General features: G+C 41.0%; 2 protein-coding genes across 8 annotated transcripts in view; one reads left to right on the forward strand and one right to left on the reverse strand.

Moving 5' to 3' along the window:
- Positions 1 to 17,448, reverse strand: part of ARHGEF9 (Cdc42 guanine nucleotide exchange factor 9) — a 223,369-nt gene that overhangs the window by 83,953 nt on the left and 121,968 nt on the right. The gene's annotated exons all lie outside the window — the stretch shown is intronic.
- Positions 9,001 to 15,771, forward strand: LOC132007645 (uncharacterized). The gene is made up of 3 exons (XM_059385902.1): positions 9,001 to 9,344; positions 14,385 to 14,552; positions 15,647 to 15,771. Exons 1-3 carry the CDS (start codon positions 9,020 to 9,022, stop codon positions 15,769 to 15,771), a joined length of 618 nt encoding a protein of 205 aa, XP_059241885.1. The 5' UTR covers positions 9,001 to 9,019.

A 17,448-nucleotide genomic window follows, 5' to 3' on the forward strand; every position in this document is an offset into this window, starting at 1 on the left:
GTAGGCAGAGAGGCAGGCAGAGAGAGAGAGAGAGAGAGGGAAGCAGGCTTCCTGCGGAGCAGGGAGCTTGATGCGGGGCTCGATTCCAGGACCCTGAGATCATGACCCGAGCCGAAGGCAGCAGCCCAAACCACTGAGCCACCCAGGCGCCCCAGCAGAAATATATTTTCTTACAGTTCTGTCCAGTCTCGGTGTCGGGGTGTCAGGATTTGGTGAGAGCTCTCTTTCCGCCTCATGGAACCTTTTCTGGGTATGTGTACAACAAGAGAGAGCAAGTTCTCTGCTGTCGTTTCTTCCAAGGGGACTGAGACTATCACAAGGGCGCCAACCTCATGTCAATCTAATCCTAATGGCCTTTCAGGGGCCCCACCTCCAAACATCATCACACTGGAGGACAAGACTTTCAATATAGGAATTTGGGGAGGGCACAGATATTTTGGGGAGGGCACACATATCTCTGTGCACAGATATGTGCACAGAGGGCACATTCTGCCATGAGACGACCAAAATTCACTTCCTTATCACATGCAAAGCACATTCATTCCATCCCAGCGACTCTGAGTCCTACCTCATTCCATCAACTCTGAAGTCTAAAGCCCAACGTCTCACCTAAATATCATCTAGATCAGGTATGGGTGAAGCTCTAGATCCATCCTGAGGTAAAATTCCTCTCCGGCTGTGAATCTGTGAAACCAGCCAAGTCATGCGCTTCTAAAATACAGTGGTGGGACAGGCATGGTGTAGACATTCCCATTTCCAAAGGGAGAAACAGGAAGGAAGGGGTGATAGGGTCCCAGCCACTCTGAAACCTAGCAAGACAAATTCCATTAGCTCTTAGGCCTGGAGAATAAACCACTTTGGTTCGCTACTCTGCCCTGCAGGCCCGCTGGGGTGGCAGGGTCATCCCCCAAGGGTGGCTCTCTGTGTGGGCCCTGTGCATGAGGTTCTGCTGAGCAGTCCTGCTCTTTGAACCTGAGGTGGGGGCAGCCTTGTGTCCTTTGCACAGCCTCTCCTGTGTACACGCGGGCTGGAGTGGGAGTGGCAGCCTTGCTGATCTCGGAAATCACCTGTGGGCTTCTTTCTCCCTCTTCTTGAAGGGTAGTCGTTTGCCTTTGGCCAAAGAGTTCCACGGTCTCATCCTGGAAAATCCAAGGCATCCAGCAGCCATCTTTCATTCCATCCCGTCTTCTCTGCCCCTGTCAGTCCACACGGGCAGTGTGTCTGCTGGTACAATCCTACCTCTGTGTCCTGGCTCCTGTTGGGAAGGCTGAGCAAGTCTACAAGTTACTGCCCCCGTGATCTCTGTCAGATGACTTTCGAGCACCACCTTGGTGTTCTCTTCAAAACAAACTTTTTTTTTTTTTTTAATTTATTTGAGAGAGAGAGAGAGCACACAAGCGGGGGTGGGTGGGAGAAGCAGACTCCGCACTGAGCAGGGGACCCTACGTGGAATTCGATCCCAGGACCCTGAGATCATGACCTGAGCCAAAGCCAGACACTTAACTAACAGAGCCACGCAGGTGTCCCAAACAAGCCTTCGCATTTTGTGCAAGAGGGATAGGCTGAGAATTTCCCAAATCTTCACATTCTGGTTCCTCTTTGCTTCACTGCCGCTTCGCCTCTCTCATTTTGCATTTCCCTGTGAGCAGTCAGGAGGAGCTGAACTGCTCCTCTCTCAGTTGCTTGGAAATCTCCTAATCCAGTTGTGTCACTTGCAAGTTCTAACTTCCCCAAAACCTTAAAGCAAGTCTAGCCAAATCTCACTTTACGTAAGGACCGCCCTTCCTCCAGTCTCCTCCAGTAATACGCTGTTGTCTGCGACCTCACCAGAATCGCCCTTTATGTCCATATGCCTTGTGTGTACCTCAGACTTCTCCCATATTTAGGTATTTGATAGAGCAGGACCCACTTCCTGATACCAGAATCTGTGTGAGTTAGCTCGGGCTGCCGTAACAGAATCTTGTCGCCGGGGTGCTCACACAGCAGAAATCTATTTCCTCGCTGTTCCAGAAGCTAGAAGTCTGAGAACTGGGTGGCAGCACCGTCAGGCTCTGGTGAGAGCGCTCTCCTGGCTTCTCACTGTGCGCTCACAGGACCTTTGGTGAAGCGAGAAACATGTTCTCTGGTGACTCTTCTTACAAGGATACCAATCCCATCATGAGGGGCCCATCGTCATGACCTCATCTACCCTTAATTACCTCCCAAAAGCTCTACCTCCAAACACCACCACACTAGGGGGTCAGGGTTTCCTCATGTGAATTTGGTGTGGGGGACACAAACATTCAGTGCATAACATCAAATATGATTTTAATTTCTTTGCCATTTATTTTTATTGCAAATGAGTCTGTCTAGTTTTTTCCCCCAACTTTTTATTATTTTAAACACCTGAAAAGTTGAAAGAAGAAAACAACAGTACACCACTGCCTACATCATTAATTGCCATATTTGCCTTCTCTCTCTGTCTATATACCTCTCTGTCTATTTGTTGTTCAAAGTCTCTTATGGACATCATGGTCTTCTACCCTGTCAGCATGCATCTCTTAATCAAAGTAGCATTATTACTCTTAAGAAAGCAATTCCCTTATATCATATTTTAGCCAATTCAGATTAAAATTTCTCCAGTAGCTTTTGTAGCTCTTTCCCTCTGAATTTGGATCAAATGAAGCTTTAAGCATTACATTTATTTGGTATAGTTCTTTAGTCTTATTAATGTAGAAAAGTCCTCCAAAACATTTTCCCCTCATGACATTGACTTTTTGAAGAAACAACGTAATGATATTGTGATCATATGAACTCTTTGAGATATAAAAAAATATTTATCAAGGAAATGGGGAAAATGCTGTTACAAAAACACAAGGCATAATTAACTGGCCTCATGTTTAATTTAAACTTCTTAACTGAGTGCAATCAGAAAGCTTATCTGTTGCAGAAATCAACATATTGTTAATTGGTAATAGTACTAGAAAACACTATATATTCATGATTCTAGAACTCTGCCTAAATTTACCACAGTTTTAAATTGATATTCACTGGTGGTTCCGCTCATCAAAATATGTGGATGAATAATTTTAAAAATCCAACTTAAACAGTACAGAAAAATACAAAGTTGTAAGAATCACTCAAAATCAGTCTATCCATAAATAATTAATACTGGGTAAACAGCATATGCAGCTATCTATACATCTATCTGGAGAGATAGGTAGCAATACTTTTATAAAAATAAAACGGTACTCTTGGGACACGTGGATAGCTCAGTGGGTTAAGAGTCTGCCCTCAGCTCAGGTCATGATCCCGGGATCCTGGGATTGAGCCCCACATCAGGCTCCCTGCTCAGCAGGGAGCCTGTTTCTCTTTCTCCCTTTGCAGCTCCCCCAACTTGTGCGCTCTCTCTCTCAATCAAATAAAAAAAGAAGTATTAAAAACAATAATATGGTACTCTATATCCCTTTGTCCCTTCAGCCTATGGGCTCAGTGGCTTCTGACTCTTACACCAATCAGCGGGTTATCTCGGTCATATTTGACATCTTGCTTTTCCATTACCTGTATAATCAATTCCTTGCACTAAATTCCCCTCACTGAAAATACCTGAAGCAGTTTCATGTTAGACCTTGACTACTCTATGGTAGATGCTCTTTTTAATGAAAATATTCTAATTTTAGTGACTTTTACTTGAAATTAATCAAAGAAGTAGAAGAACAAGAAGTAGAAAACTTTTTCCTTTAACATGAGGGGTGTTAACATTCTAAAAGCTCTTTCTAGGTTAAGAAAAGAAATTATGAAAACCTCTTCAAGTTGGAGTTGTTACGCCTAATATTTTTAACTGCTTTTCAATTTTAGACAGTAAAAGTAGACAATTCATGAAAAACTAGTACTCACAAGCTTTCTGTTTACTTATACTTATTTTGTTCAGGTTTGTAACATTCATATTCTAGAAAACAATTTCCACTGTTGCTCAGTATTAGTGAAGTTACATTTTTAAACTGGCTCTATTTCACTACAAAGTCAGTTTCACGCAGCCAATGCAGGTTACTTGCTTTGTTCACAGATACATTCAAACAAAAGGAAGAGTGTCTGGCACAAATAAATGCTGGTTGAACAAATTATTTGCCAAAACTATTCACCTTCTTAAATTTTAAATTAGAATTTCCCACCTAATTGGCTGGATTTCATGGCTGTGTATGTAGATATTTATAAACACACTCTTAGACACAGTTTTTTCCTCATTCAAAGAGAATCTTGGCCACACAGTGCTGTTTGAGTCTCTTCCTGTTTGAAGACCTGACCCACTGTCTTCTGGCATTATCCGTTCTCTGCTCATTTTATCCAGTGTACTCTGAATATGGGTGTGTAAGCTGTCACAAATTCTTTACAATCCTAGTGGCCAGTGCCTGCCTATCATCATTATTTTATACTGTAAGCTTTTGTCCAGTTGTCTGCCACATTTGTGGGCAGAAGTTTAAAATATGTCTTTTTGTTTTGATAGGGCTATGCTATTTTTGATGACATTCTTCAAGTCAACAAATATTTTGTACACATACCGTGTACGCAAATACACATACTGTGTACGACACAAATATAGATGGCCAATGGACCCTATCCTCAAGGAGCTGGTCCTGTGGGGTAGATAAAATAAATCTGTTGATACAATATGAAGTAGAGAGTCAGATCTTAGGAGAAGGACAGCGCCTGGATGTTTTGAAGAGACAGTAACTACCAGGAGGAATGAAGGAAATGGACACTGACAGAAGGCCTGCCTTTTATTGGCAAGTAAGGAGAAGCCTTCCTACATGTCATCTCCTTTCATCTTCAGAATAATTCTGCAAGAAAAATGATCATTATTCCCATTTCACTGATACAGATACTGACCTTAAGTAATTATCCAAAGTAACACAGGGAGAGTTGAGACTGAAATCCAATTCTTCCTGATTCCAAAGCTGATACTCTTTCTCATGACCTAAGCCAAAAGCAGAGGCTTAACCGACTGAGCCACCCAGGTGCCCTAGGTAATAGTATTGATTCACTCCCCACCACCACCCCCTGCTCCAAACTGAAGTTCTGCTCATTAAAAAAAAAATATCTTGCTGAACTATGCTGTTTATATGAATAATATATCAGGCTAGGTTTTGTTTATGTACTTTTTTGTAATTAAAACTTTTTTTTTAAGATTTTTTTTTTTTTTTTTTGACAGAGAGAGATCACAAGTAGGCAGAGAGAGAGAGAGAGAGGAGGAAGCAGGCTCCCTGCTGAGCAGAGTGCCCGATGCGGGACTCGATCCCAGGACCCTGAGATCACGACCTGAGCCGAAGGCAGCGGCTTAACCCACTGAGCCACCCAGGCGCCCCTGTAATTAAAACCCTTAAAATTAAACTCCACACCACATATGGGGCTTGAACTCATGATCCTGAGATCAAGAGTCACATGCTTTACCAGCTATGCCACCCAGGCATCCCATGTGTTCTTTCTGAACTGTTTTTTTTGAATTTTACTTTTCAAATTTCTGTAGAATCATACCTTAATTTTATTTTTCAGTACTCTCAGACATGGACTAACAATGCAAGTCAAGCTGATCACTGTCCTCTGTGTAAGTTACAATACTCAGTCTGGGCCCTTGCTCCTATTTGATAAGCCTCTTTCATTGCTCCCCTACTTTCCAAATCCTGTTTGTTCACCAAGGCTCGGCTAAAATCCCTTCATAAAGTCTACATAACTCCCCTCAGTCCTACTGCTTATTATTTTCTCTGAATGTGTGTAGCACTGCATTCCCTCAAAACACTTAGAATTTAATTGTATGTGCTTTTAATTATTTCTATAAATGCTGCCAGTCTGATCCTTGTAGGGATTGTTATTTATACAGTTCTTGCCTTCTGCTTAGTGTGATGCCACCAAAAGAGCTTAGGGAGATGTCCTGGCCTGGTATTGGAGTCGCAAACAAGCTCCTAGGACTTGAACTCATGACCCTGAGATCCAGGTCACATGCTTCACCAACTGAGCCAGCCAGGCACCCCTATGTGCTCTTTCTTAACTGTTACTCTGGCATCTTACTTTTCAGGGTTCTGTACAATCATACCTTATTTTTCAGTATTCTCAAACATGGACCAAGAAAGAGCACAAGTCAAACAAGCTCTCTGATACCCAGCCTATTTTTCTCTTCGTGTAAACAGTGCTATGCAAATGGAAGGTTACTAAAACATCTTAAAGAACATTAGCTTATAATTCGTGGGCCAGCAGACGGGTCTGTCAGCAAGATGCAAATACACACCTCAGTGCTTTAGATCACCCATTATTATGCTGTTTGGTTTTTATAAACCTCAGGACAGCACCAAGCTGTAAAATCAATATGAATGTCAATTTTTTATTGTTGTTTTAAATTGTGCTAATTTTATTTTTAATTTTCATTTTATAAAAGTTGTTTAAGTAACAATAATAATAGATTATTACATAGAAGGCATGTAGAGCGTACTGAGAATGTTGACTTTTAATAAATTGTGATTACAGCACACAGGTCAACAACAATGGATACCAAAGGGCAGTAATCAAATAAAAGTCTATGTACACTTTCACTTATCAGTTTAGGTAAAGACATTAATTTGTCACACGGCTACTGCCCTGATAAAGTGAGGCAACTACAGTTAAGGGGAAATGAATACAGAACACAGATGCTATAAGCAGTGCATGAAAGCAACAGATGTCAAACAAATAATTCAACAAATGTTTGTCTAACATTTTTATCAACAGGAAATCTAAAATAAGTGAGTTTCCCTCAGTAAATTTTCATAACTGTATGCACCATTAAGTGCTGACACAAATTCTGATTTACAGGCTAAATTATGTAAAATATAGTTTGAAGGGCCTTATTTATTCTAATTTTTTAAATATGAGCACCGGCAGAGGCTAATTTGAACCTGGATTTGCATTAATTTGAAGTATGGCTGACAGGCTAAATAGGAGGAGAGGGGAAAAAACCCCCCACAAAGAGAGGACTTCCTAGGTGAAAACTATCTTCCTTTGTACCCCAAGTGGGTGAAAAATGCCTGATCATATTAGCACGGTATTTAGAGAAACAGTCAAGTATGGTCAAACTTCCTCCAACCTCCAAAACAAAAAATAAGCTCAGCAATTGAAAACATCTTGGAGGGGCATCTGGGTGGGTCAGTGGTTAAAGCCTCTACCTTCGGCTCAGGTCATGATCCCAGGGTCCTGGCATCAAGTCCCCACATCGGGTTCTCTGCTCAGCAGGGAGCCTGCTTTCCACCCCTTCCCTCTGCCTGCCGCTCTGCTTACTTGTGATCTGTCAGATTTTAAATAAAATCTTAAAAAAATTTTTTTTTTGGAAACTACTCATTAATACAGAAATGTACATTTCAACAAAAGCAGGGGGGTACCTCTGATTCACAATTATCCTCAGCTGTTAACTGTTATCTAAAAACTTGATTATAACGCTTCAGATATAGCGGGGAAGTCTTTAAAAAAAAAAAAAAAACCACAACAACACCCCACTAAAGCATTCAGCAGATAACAGGGAACACAGGTCTGATCTTTATGACTCAAAGCTGTTACTGCATAACTCTAGATACAACACACCGCTGCACACCCTGTGTCCAGAATTCAGTACCGCGAAAACATCTCTATTAGGAGGGCAATATAACAACAATAATAATAACAACAACAACCCTCTATTGATCCAGGAACTCTGGCACTGAAAGCGTGAACAAGCCAGGGTAATGATGTCACCAAGGGACGACAGGAATAGAACCCAAATCCCTCGGCTCCCAAGCTCGTGTTTTCTCCTAATTGTGCTCGTTTCTACTCATCCCCGAGCACCAAGTGTGAAGGGTTGGAGAAGGGAGTGGACACACATGAGCCGAGTCGGCGAGGTGGAGGCCGCACTGAGGGTCCCCAGGAACCACTCGGTGGCACTTTCCTTTGTTTTGGCTGAGGACGATGAAGGCAGCCGCAACCACAGCCCCCGGGGACCAAGAACTGGAACTAGGTACTGCCCGTGTGCTGACTCGCTCTTCCTCATTTTAGGCCTTTCCTTTTCACCCTCTCCCTTCCGGCCGGCCCCGCCGCTCTCCCCGCCGCGCTCCCCGCCGCACTGCGCGGGCACCCCCCTCTCCGGCTCCGGCTCCGCTCCGCACTTCCCTGCCGCCGTCCCCGCCGAGGGGCAGCCGCGGCTCCCCCGCGCCCTTCGGTGGTCCGGGCGCTCCCGGCTAGGAAACCCGAGCGCTGGGCGAGCGTTCGGCGTTTCCACCCTTAGAAACTCAAGCGGTGGGAACAGGGCTGATACCAAGTCGGCTCTGCCGTGGGTCTGCGGAGCTCGCCAGGACAAAGCAAATTGGAGACAATAAGCAAAGAGCCTTTCTGTCCTCTCCCCGCCCAGCCATCCCCTGGGCAACCTCCCACTAGAGGACGCCTTCCCGAGCGCGTGTTTACACTTTCCCTGCACCGGGCGGAGGAGACGAGCGCTCGCGCACTCCGGGGGATTCCAAACCGTTACTCCGCCCGCCGGGGTGGGGCCAGCCCAACGGCCGAGCCTGCGCAGTGGGCCTGACCGGCTCCGGGGGCCCAGCGCACTACAAGTCCCAGAAGGCAACGCTCTGCGGAGGCGGGCAGGCGCCTTACCTGCCGCGAGCGTATTCCTCCGGCTACTACTGCTCTCCCCCTTCCCTGCTTCCGTGTGTCTCCCTTCCGTAGTTAAAGGCTATTCTCTCTTGAAGCACCCGAGGAGAAGGCTCAGCAACCTGGACTTGGAAGCTCTTTGCTTAACCTCTTTGTCCCCCTCTCCCCGAACTATGCCTGACTCCCTCACCGGAGTTGGGTAGTGGATAAGAGAGCAGGAAACCCGGGGAGGCCAAAGCCGCGGCAACTTGGTCGCACTTCCGCCTCCCGGGCTCCGGAAGGTAGAGCGCACGCGCTCCCTGCGACTCCGGCGCGGTTGACTTCCGCTCCCACTGTGCCCCGCGAGCCGAATCATGGATCACACTGGTAAGGAGGCGGAGGCAGTGGGGGTCCCGGTTCCATGCCCCCTTGGCCGGCCTGGGACTGGTTGCCCAGCGGGCAGAGAGGGGATACGCTCGCCCTACAGGAGTGGGGGGTGGCGGTGAGGAAGAAATCTTACAGACCCTTCTCCGTGCCCGGCAAGGGCCTGCTGCTTCCCGGCCTACCGTCCGGTGTGGTACCTACAGCCTCGGTGCCGGCAACAGCCGCTTCTCTGGTTCTGCTGAGCTCCCAGCCCAGACGGTGGGCGGCGCGGGCCTCGTGGGGACGAGAGAGCCCTGGCTGCTGCTGCTGCTGCTTTTTTTCTTCATCCCGGGTGCTCTGCTCTACGTGTTGGGGACTGGCGGGTAGATTCCAATCTCAGTCGGGAAAGCTCATTACGCTGGGAGTCGATGCGCGGGAGTGGGTTGGAGACTTCCTGCTGTCTCAGCCAGCCTTGGGCGGGTGCTGCGGTGATCACTGCGGGTCGTTATTGTCTCTCCGGTCTTTCATGGGCTAGAGGTGGGAGAAGGGAGTCGGATATGGTTTTCGGAATCATACTCGGAGCGGCTTTTTCTGCTTGAGTCCAAAGCATGCCCCGCGCTCCGGCTGTGGTCCTTACTCATCATTTGGGGGCGTTTACAAAGGAGAGCATAAATTCAAGATATTCTGATCTCTTTCTTCAAGTAAGAATGACTCCGCTTTTGGTTATGTGTTGTTTGGCTTTTCCTTCTTTGTGGTTTTTGGATACTGAATGAGTGCATTTGGAGTTAGTGTTCCGTACAGTTCTATCAGCTGAATCGTAAATAGGAAAAAAGGATATTTTTTGTATTAACTATTGGTTAGGATGCTCTCAATCATCAAATACCTACTTAATTTTGTACATATAGATATAAAATTATATCTCTATAAAATTTAGTGAATAATGCTAGTCAGCACAACATACACTAGATACCTGTATGCCTGGAGATGGAATGATGGAATTGTAAACTAGACGGACTGAGTCCCTGACCTCATGGAGATTACATTCTGTTGGGGAAGACAAGATAGACAAGTTTTTTTTGTTTTTTTTTTTAAACGTGAACATTACAGATCATGATGAGTGCTTTGAAAAAAACTGTGGTAAAGACTAAATAAGAGGAAGCTTCAGAGAGAGTGGTCAGGGAGGGTCTTTCTGTAAAGGTAGTATTTACACGCTGAGATCTGATACATGAGAAAAGTCCATCCATGGAATTAGGAGGAAAGCATTTCTAGCAAATACAAAGATTCTGAGGAAGGAAAAATAGAGGTTAGTCAGCTCCAGCTTAGCAAGAAGAAAAGGGACCTAAGAGATTGGAAAGGAAAGCAGGGGTCAGATCATAAAAGACTTTGAAGGCCATGGTAAAGATTTGATTGTTTTAAGTGCAATGTGAAGCCATTGAACAGGAGTACAGGAGAAACAGAAGTTCTTTTAAAAAGACAATAGGTTGTTCATGCGGAATGGCATAAGAGAGGGAAGGAAGAATAATAGAAAATAGACAGTTGAAACGGTGATTGCAGTAGACAAGAACAGAGGCTCAACTTAGTGAAGTTGGCTTTGTTTAGGGAAAAGGGAAATGTGCAGATTCCATATTTTCATGGTAGAACTCAGTAGGAGCTTTGCAAGGGTGTCTGGTTTGACAGCTAGGTAGTGTCTGTTACTAAGTTCGAGAAAACTTGGAAAGTAAACAGACTTTTTTTTTTTTTTAAAGTGGTAAAGCTGAGACCTGGGAACTTGGGAATGAGATTTTGGACTGCTAAGTATGAGCTGTGTACTGGGACATACAAGGGAAGATGTTAGGTGGAGATGAGAGGAAAGATGTGGGTTGAAAATACATATTTGAGACTTAGGACCAGATAGCTAATATTTTATGGAATGAGGATGGATGAGATCACTTGAATGAGAATACAGAGAAGAAGAGGGCCAAGACCCAGGCTGTATGTAAGGAACTCTAGTATTTGGAAGTTTTGTAGAATTGAAACTCTGGGACCTTGGTGTTCGAGTAGCAAACATGCAGCTTTAGCAAAACAGTTATCATTAGAGCCTGTTACTGGAATTGGGGGTCAAGCCCATTGCACAGTTTAGAGGATGTTATGTTGGGAAGTTGTAGTAGGGCTGGGCATGTCTCTGAGTATTTGTTATCCCTAGTTTTTAGGTTAAAATGTTGCCTAAGAAAGGAAAGAGGCATCCTGACATGAAAATATTCACAAATGAGTTGACCACCTAAAAACTTAGTTCTTACTCAGATAACACTGCTGCTCCTTTTCTATTCTTTTTTTTTTTTTTAAGATTTTATTTTTAAGTAAGCTCTACACCCAACCTGGGGCTCCAGTTTACAACCCCTAGATCAAGAGTCACACGTTCTACTGATTGGGCCAACCAGCCACATCTTTTTCTATTCTTTTAATTTTGTTTTAAGTCATTTTCCTTGCTTCGTTATAAACCTTGCAAAAGATTTAGGTTTTCATGGGATTCTTAAGTGTGAATTTGGTAATTGTTTAAATCGCAAATGAAATCATTGGCAAGTTGAGGAAATGCCAGTTGATTGAAGACATTATGATTAGGTAGGCATCTTAAAAGAAAGATTTTAACGTCAAAGGATTAAGAGAGGGTCTTGGGGAAATTGAGGATACCCTTGAATATTATACACAAAATTGACTGAATTTATGATTACGCTGAAAAGTCAAACATAAAATGAAGGCTATCTTGTAGTGTTCTAATAGAATTTTGCCAGGAAAAACTACTCCAGGAAAGTATGATTTAACCTTGATTCATTCTTTGGTCCTTCTAAGAATCAGCTCTTGGTTGTAACTGAAATCTAAATTTGGTAAGATATTTCTTGGTTCCTTTATTTCAGGATAAAATTCTAAATGAAATAAAAAAAACTATAATATGAAAGTGTTACTCCTTTTTAAAGTGGATTCATCTTAAATGGCCTCAAAGAGGTGCCTGGCCAGTTCAGCCGGTAGAGCATGTGACTGACTCAGTCCTGGCATTATAAATTCAAGGCCCCCTCCCCGGATGTAGAGAATACTTAAAAAGAAAATCTTTATAAAATAAAAAAGAAAAATAAACGACAGGGATAGCTTTAGTTCTCATTTTCTCTATAATATCCAAGGATTTGTGTAGTTACGGGCTTTATATTTTTAGTTGGCGTATTCAAAAAGAAATTGTGCTGTATTTTCCGATTTTTAATTAAAAAGAAAAGAGAGACAAACGCAGAATGATGTCACTCTTAAATGTTGTACTTTGTTTATGGGCTTGCAATCTGTGAGGTAGGCGGCAAGGTGTTAAAGGGCAGTGGACTTCCTAAAAATTGTGGGAGACTAAGCAAGCTACTGTTGTGACACCTGTTCAGGATGGTGGGAAAAGGATTTGCCATAATGAAGTGTTGGTATTTTGGTCATTCCTCTAGGTTAAACCATTGAGTCCTTCTAATATCTGAAGGACAACACTGAACTGTTAAATTTGTCTACATTAACTTGCTTTTTTATTTTATTGAAAAATCAGGAATACCTTTTGAATAAGAAAAAATTGATTCATGTCTGTCCTTTGGCTATTACATTGCTTGTAGGTACTTTTACATAAATAACTAGAATGGAAGCAGATGAAATCTATTATTCAACTTGTTAATACATTTTGTGAAGTGTTGAAAGTTGACCAAGTTGGGTTTATCCTAAGTCAAGAGTTTAGCTAACCATGTAATTCCTTTCCATGAATTTTTTTCTTTGAGGATTAGCTATTATAAAAGTAATAATAGAAAGTAGACTGAAGGGACGCCTGGGTGGCTCAGTTGGTTAAGCAGCTGCCTTTGGCTCAGGTCATGATCCCGGCGTCCTGGGATCGAGTCCCACGTCGGGCTCCTTGCTCAGCAGGAAGCCTGCTTCTCCCTCTGCCTCTGCCTGCCATTCTGTCTACCTGTGCTCACTCTCCCCCACTCTCTCTGATAAATAAATAAAATCTAAAAAAAAAAAAAAAAAAGTTTAAAAAAAAAAAAAGAAAGTAGACTGAAAATATTTAATTAATTGTTAAGAATGTATCTTGAATTTTGTTCTAAATATTGCTCAGAAAGATGGGCACCTGGTTGGCTCGATCAGAAAAGCATGCAACTCTTCATCTCAGGGTTGTGAGTTTGAGTCCCATGTAGGGTATAGAGAATTTGTAGATAAATAAAACTTAAATAAATATTGTTCAGGAAGAGTGCAAATTGATGTGAATTAACATGTGTCTGATCCTACTAGCCTTGGAGGTCATTAGTACTAGGTTACTTTCCAAATTTGGCTTTTACTGAATGTGATGTGAACAGTGTGCCTATCAGTCGTGATGGTAATATCTCCTGTGGGGGCAGTTCAGTAATTTTCACATTTAAAACATTACTATTTTTAAAAATTATTTTATTTGCATTTCCTATTTTAGGGCATTTCCCTTTGTGTCTTTAGTAGGTAAAGGTGAATATTTTCTGTATTGTAATATTTTGTCATAGACTTAAAAAAGGGAGACAACCTTCAGATGGAGTCAGTTCTATGAAATAATGCTCCCATTACTCATGAGAAATGAGTTAATTTGTTTCTTAGCTAATAACAAGCAGGGACTTAGAAAGTGTCCCTTGTTTAGATCTAGTTTAATCACAGAAACCTTGCATCCTCCTAAACTCTAACTTTCCATTATGATGCTGTTCACAATAACACACTTGTATTTTATCTCTAGGAAGGGTATAGCACAAATACATTATTGAGTATTTCTACTATTAAATGGTGTAGTAATTTTTGCTGTTCTTGAATAATTTTTAGAAAAACCATTTTACACTTAAGGAAATAATCACCTTCCTTAAAACTGACCTCATTTTCAGATGCATTATTTATTTAATTTTGCCATTGTCAGTGTTAGTTTGGTGTTGGTTTTGATTGTCCTAATGTAGATTGACTTCACAGACTAAGTGTTTTGTGTGCTTGGTGGAGAATAGGGATGGTTTCTTTCTTCTCCTCCTTCTCCTTCCTCTTATTCTTTTTTTTCTTATCTTTTTCTTTTTTGTTTGTTTCCTTTTAAGAAAATCTCTTCTGGTTAAAGACAGAAATTCTTATCTTGGGCCTGTGGGTTTTATGTTTTCTGTGAACTCTTCTGGAGTCATGAAAATTTTTGTCTACTTCAGAGAGAGGTTCTATAACTTTTGTCAACTTTTTAGAGTTCTGTGTCTCAAAAAGCATTGCTTTAAGGTTTTATCCAGTACAGAGAAAATTAGTGTTTAAACTTATATAACATAATATTTAAAATCAGAGCCCAGATATTTAGCCCTTGATAATGTTGGGTATGTGATTTTAATACCTGTGTCAGAATAACCTTCAGAAAAGGATAACTGAAAGAAATCACAACTTTTTTTCTTCTGACATAGATAATGAGTTACAAGGCACTAATAGTTCCGGATCGTTGGGTGGTCTTGATGTTCGAAGACGCATTCCTATAAAGCTCATCTCCAAACAAGGGAATAAAACCAAAACCGCACCTCGAGCTCCAAGGACTATAAACAGGATGCCTGCAAAGGCTCCACCTGGGGATGAAGGTAATTTGTTTAAGTTGAGAAGTCCGGAAGTCTCATTCCACCAAATAATCCATGTGCTCTTCTTTATTTATTTAAGATCTTTTTTATCTTACTGTCTTCATATTTTAGTCTTTCTGTTTGACTTCTCATTTTGGCATGTACTTTTCTCTTCCTTTATAATATTTTTGGTTTTTTTTCTTTTGTTATTAAAAGTAATACTACCTGTTGTTAAAAGAAAAAACTAAATAATGTTGCCGAAAACGTAGTATTAAAAGTGAAATTTGTTCCTCTCCCTTGACAATACTTCACCAAAGTAATTTTTTATAGTAACTTTTTAATGTATAACTGCCGTTTTTGCATGTAAGATGCATTTGAAGTTTTGCAGTTTATCAGGATGTACAGTTGTGCTCATTTAAGAAAATAGGTTTAGATATTTTCTTAATGGATGTGTCATAATTTAATAATTTTTCTAACTTTTTTGCTGTTGAAAACAATGTTGTAGTAAATATTCTTGTACATATAGCTTAGCATGCATCCTTGGTTTAACATTTAAAATTTAACATTTTGCATGATTTAGGTATTTTATAACTTGATAGATACTGTGCATTTTAGAATTTAATGAATATTGCCAAATAGCTTTGCCAAAAAAAAAATCAGTTTAATTCCCACGCACCAATATTGGGACTATTAACCTTTTAAAATTTTTGTTTTGACATATATTTTTAAATTATGAGTGGGGTTATATATATGTATATATATATCTTTTTATAGTATTGATTATTTCTTTTGTGAAGGATCTACATGTTCATATCCTTTAATTTTTTCTGTTTAGTTTTCTCTTTATGAGTTCTTTATAAATTATTTTACCATTTGGCTTTTATGACGACTTTCCCAGTGAATGCACAGATTGGCTCTTTGTCATATACTGTGTACATTCACTATTTGTCTTTTACATGTTCTATATACAATTTTTATTGTATTGAAGTTTGGAGATTCTGTGTAGTCGGATACCAATCCAGTCTTTTCTGTTATGACTTCTGGGTTTTATAAAATCCTTAGAAAGGCCTTTTCCCTATTTCATGAGCATGAATTAGTTTTCCCATCTTACTCTTCAGTACAGGGTCAGCAGACTGGCGTGTGGACCAAATCCAGCCCAGTTTTTGTAAAGTCTTATTGGAACACAGCCATGCCCGTTCATTTAAGTTCTGTTCATGGCTTCTTTCACACTGTAATAGCATAGTTGAGTGATTACAAGAGGCCAACACAGCCTAAAATACACACTATCTAGCCTTTTACAGAAAAAGTTAGCTGGCATTAAAACATTTATGGACAAATATTTGGTTACTAAAAAAATAAAGTGGAGTTTGGCTGTATTTATTTTTTCTCTAAAATAGCTGGCTATTTGTCCCAACTGTTGAATGATCTGTCGTATCTGTGCCAAATAGGAATCCCATCATTATCATACATTACAGGTCTAAACGTATTTATGTCTGTTTCTAGATTTTCTGTTCTATTCCAACAGTCTATCTCTATATCTTTTTGGAATCAAAATAGTCACACTATCCATAACCTAGGGTGCTCCCTCTTTGGTCTTTTGGTTTCTTTCAGTAATTTCTAAAAACTGCATAGTAGTATGCAAGTAAATTCTTATTGTAATAATCCAACAAGGCAATAAAGTTACAACCCCCTTCTATCCTTTTCCTCTCAAATATCCCTTCATTCCCTCTCCTCTCACCCCGCAAGCCCACACCCTTTCTATAAGGAATTGTTACCGTCCTCTCTCTTAATAGAGCAAACTGAGGCTGAAGATAATGTTTGACTACTCTAGATTCACTTATTTGGGGTAAAAAAATAATAAGTGATTGGTGCTTTTCCTAGGCATTTATCAAAATAAGGAGTTTTGGGTTCTGTTATGATACCTATATGAATATACATGTAATTTTAAGAATGGGAATACAGGGTGAACTACTTTGAAAAATGATTATATGTTCCTCATTTTCTTGTCTGTTGTTTTATGCAATAATTTTCTGCATTTTAGATAAATAAGAGAAATTGATTTTCCTTATTTTGAGTTTCGATGACAGCAGCTTTTATAAGGTATAAATGGGCCTTATAAAACTTACTTAAGGTCACTTATTTGTAACTTTATAAGAACACTCTTTGAACTCTACTCTGTATTGGAGATCATTAGTAGTGCACTGAGTATCTAGATCAGCTTTGAAGAATCCTTGCATCACTGTATTTGTGTGTATGTCCATGGACCACTCCATAAACAGGTGCTGTAATTTAGCCATGTGGGTAAAGTTAAAACTTGTGTGCTTGGGCTACTCTGTTTACCAGTTCTAGGGCCAAAAGAGACTTGAGAAGCCTGGCATTTTGGAGGGATAGATGTGTCTTCTCAGCTTTACTTTAGGTAATTGGATTCTACCTAGAATTACCATCACACTGGCCATTAATTTTCTCTTCTTTTGTGTGAGATGAGAAGATTACAGTCAGGGTCAGAGAAATTGAGCCCATTTGATCTTTATAACTTTATTGGTATATGCAGTGTAGAGGAGGATCCTTGTGAATAGATATGATACGGCTTCTGCTGTTTGGTTGATAAACCAGGGAGAGGTTTTAACTGAAAGGATGAGGTATGTCTGAAATCAGGCTCAGTTTTAAGACTAAAGGAGAGGATACCTAATTTTAAGTTGTAAGAAGAAAACGTGAAGAATTCTTTGTTTCCATTATATACTTTTGCAATAAAATCAGCCACTTGCGGGCGCCTGGGTGGCTCAGTGGGTTAAGCCTCTGCCTTCAGCTCAGGTTATGATCTCAGGGTACTAGGATCCAGTCCTGCTTCCCTCTCTCTCTCTCTGTCTGCCTCTCTGCCTACTTGTGATCTCTCTCTGTCAAATAAACAAATAAAATCTTT

Source organism: Mustela nigripes, chromosome X (assembly GCF_022355385.1).
Source record: "Mustela nigripes isolate SB6536 chromosome X, MUSNIG.SB6536, whole genome shotgun sequence".
NCBI classification, from domain to species: domain Eukaryota; kingdom Metazoa; phylum Chordata; class Mammalia; order Carnivora; family Mustelidae; genus Mustela; species Mustela nigripes.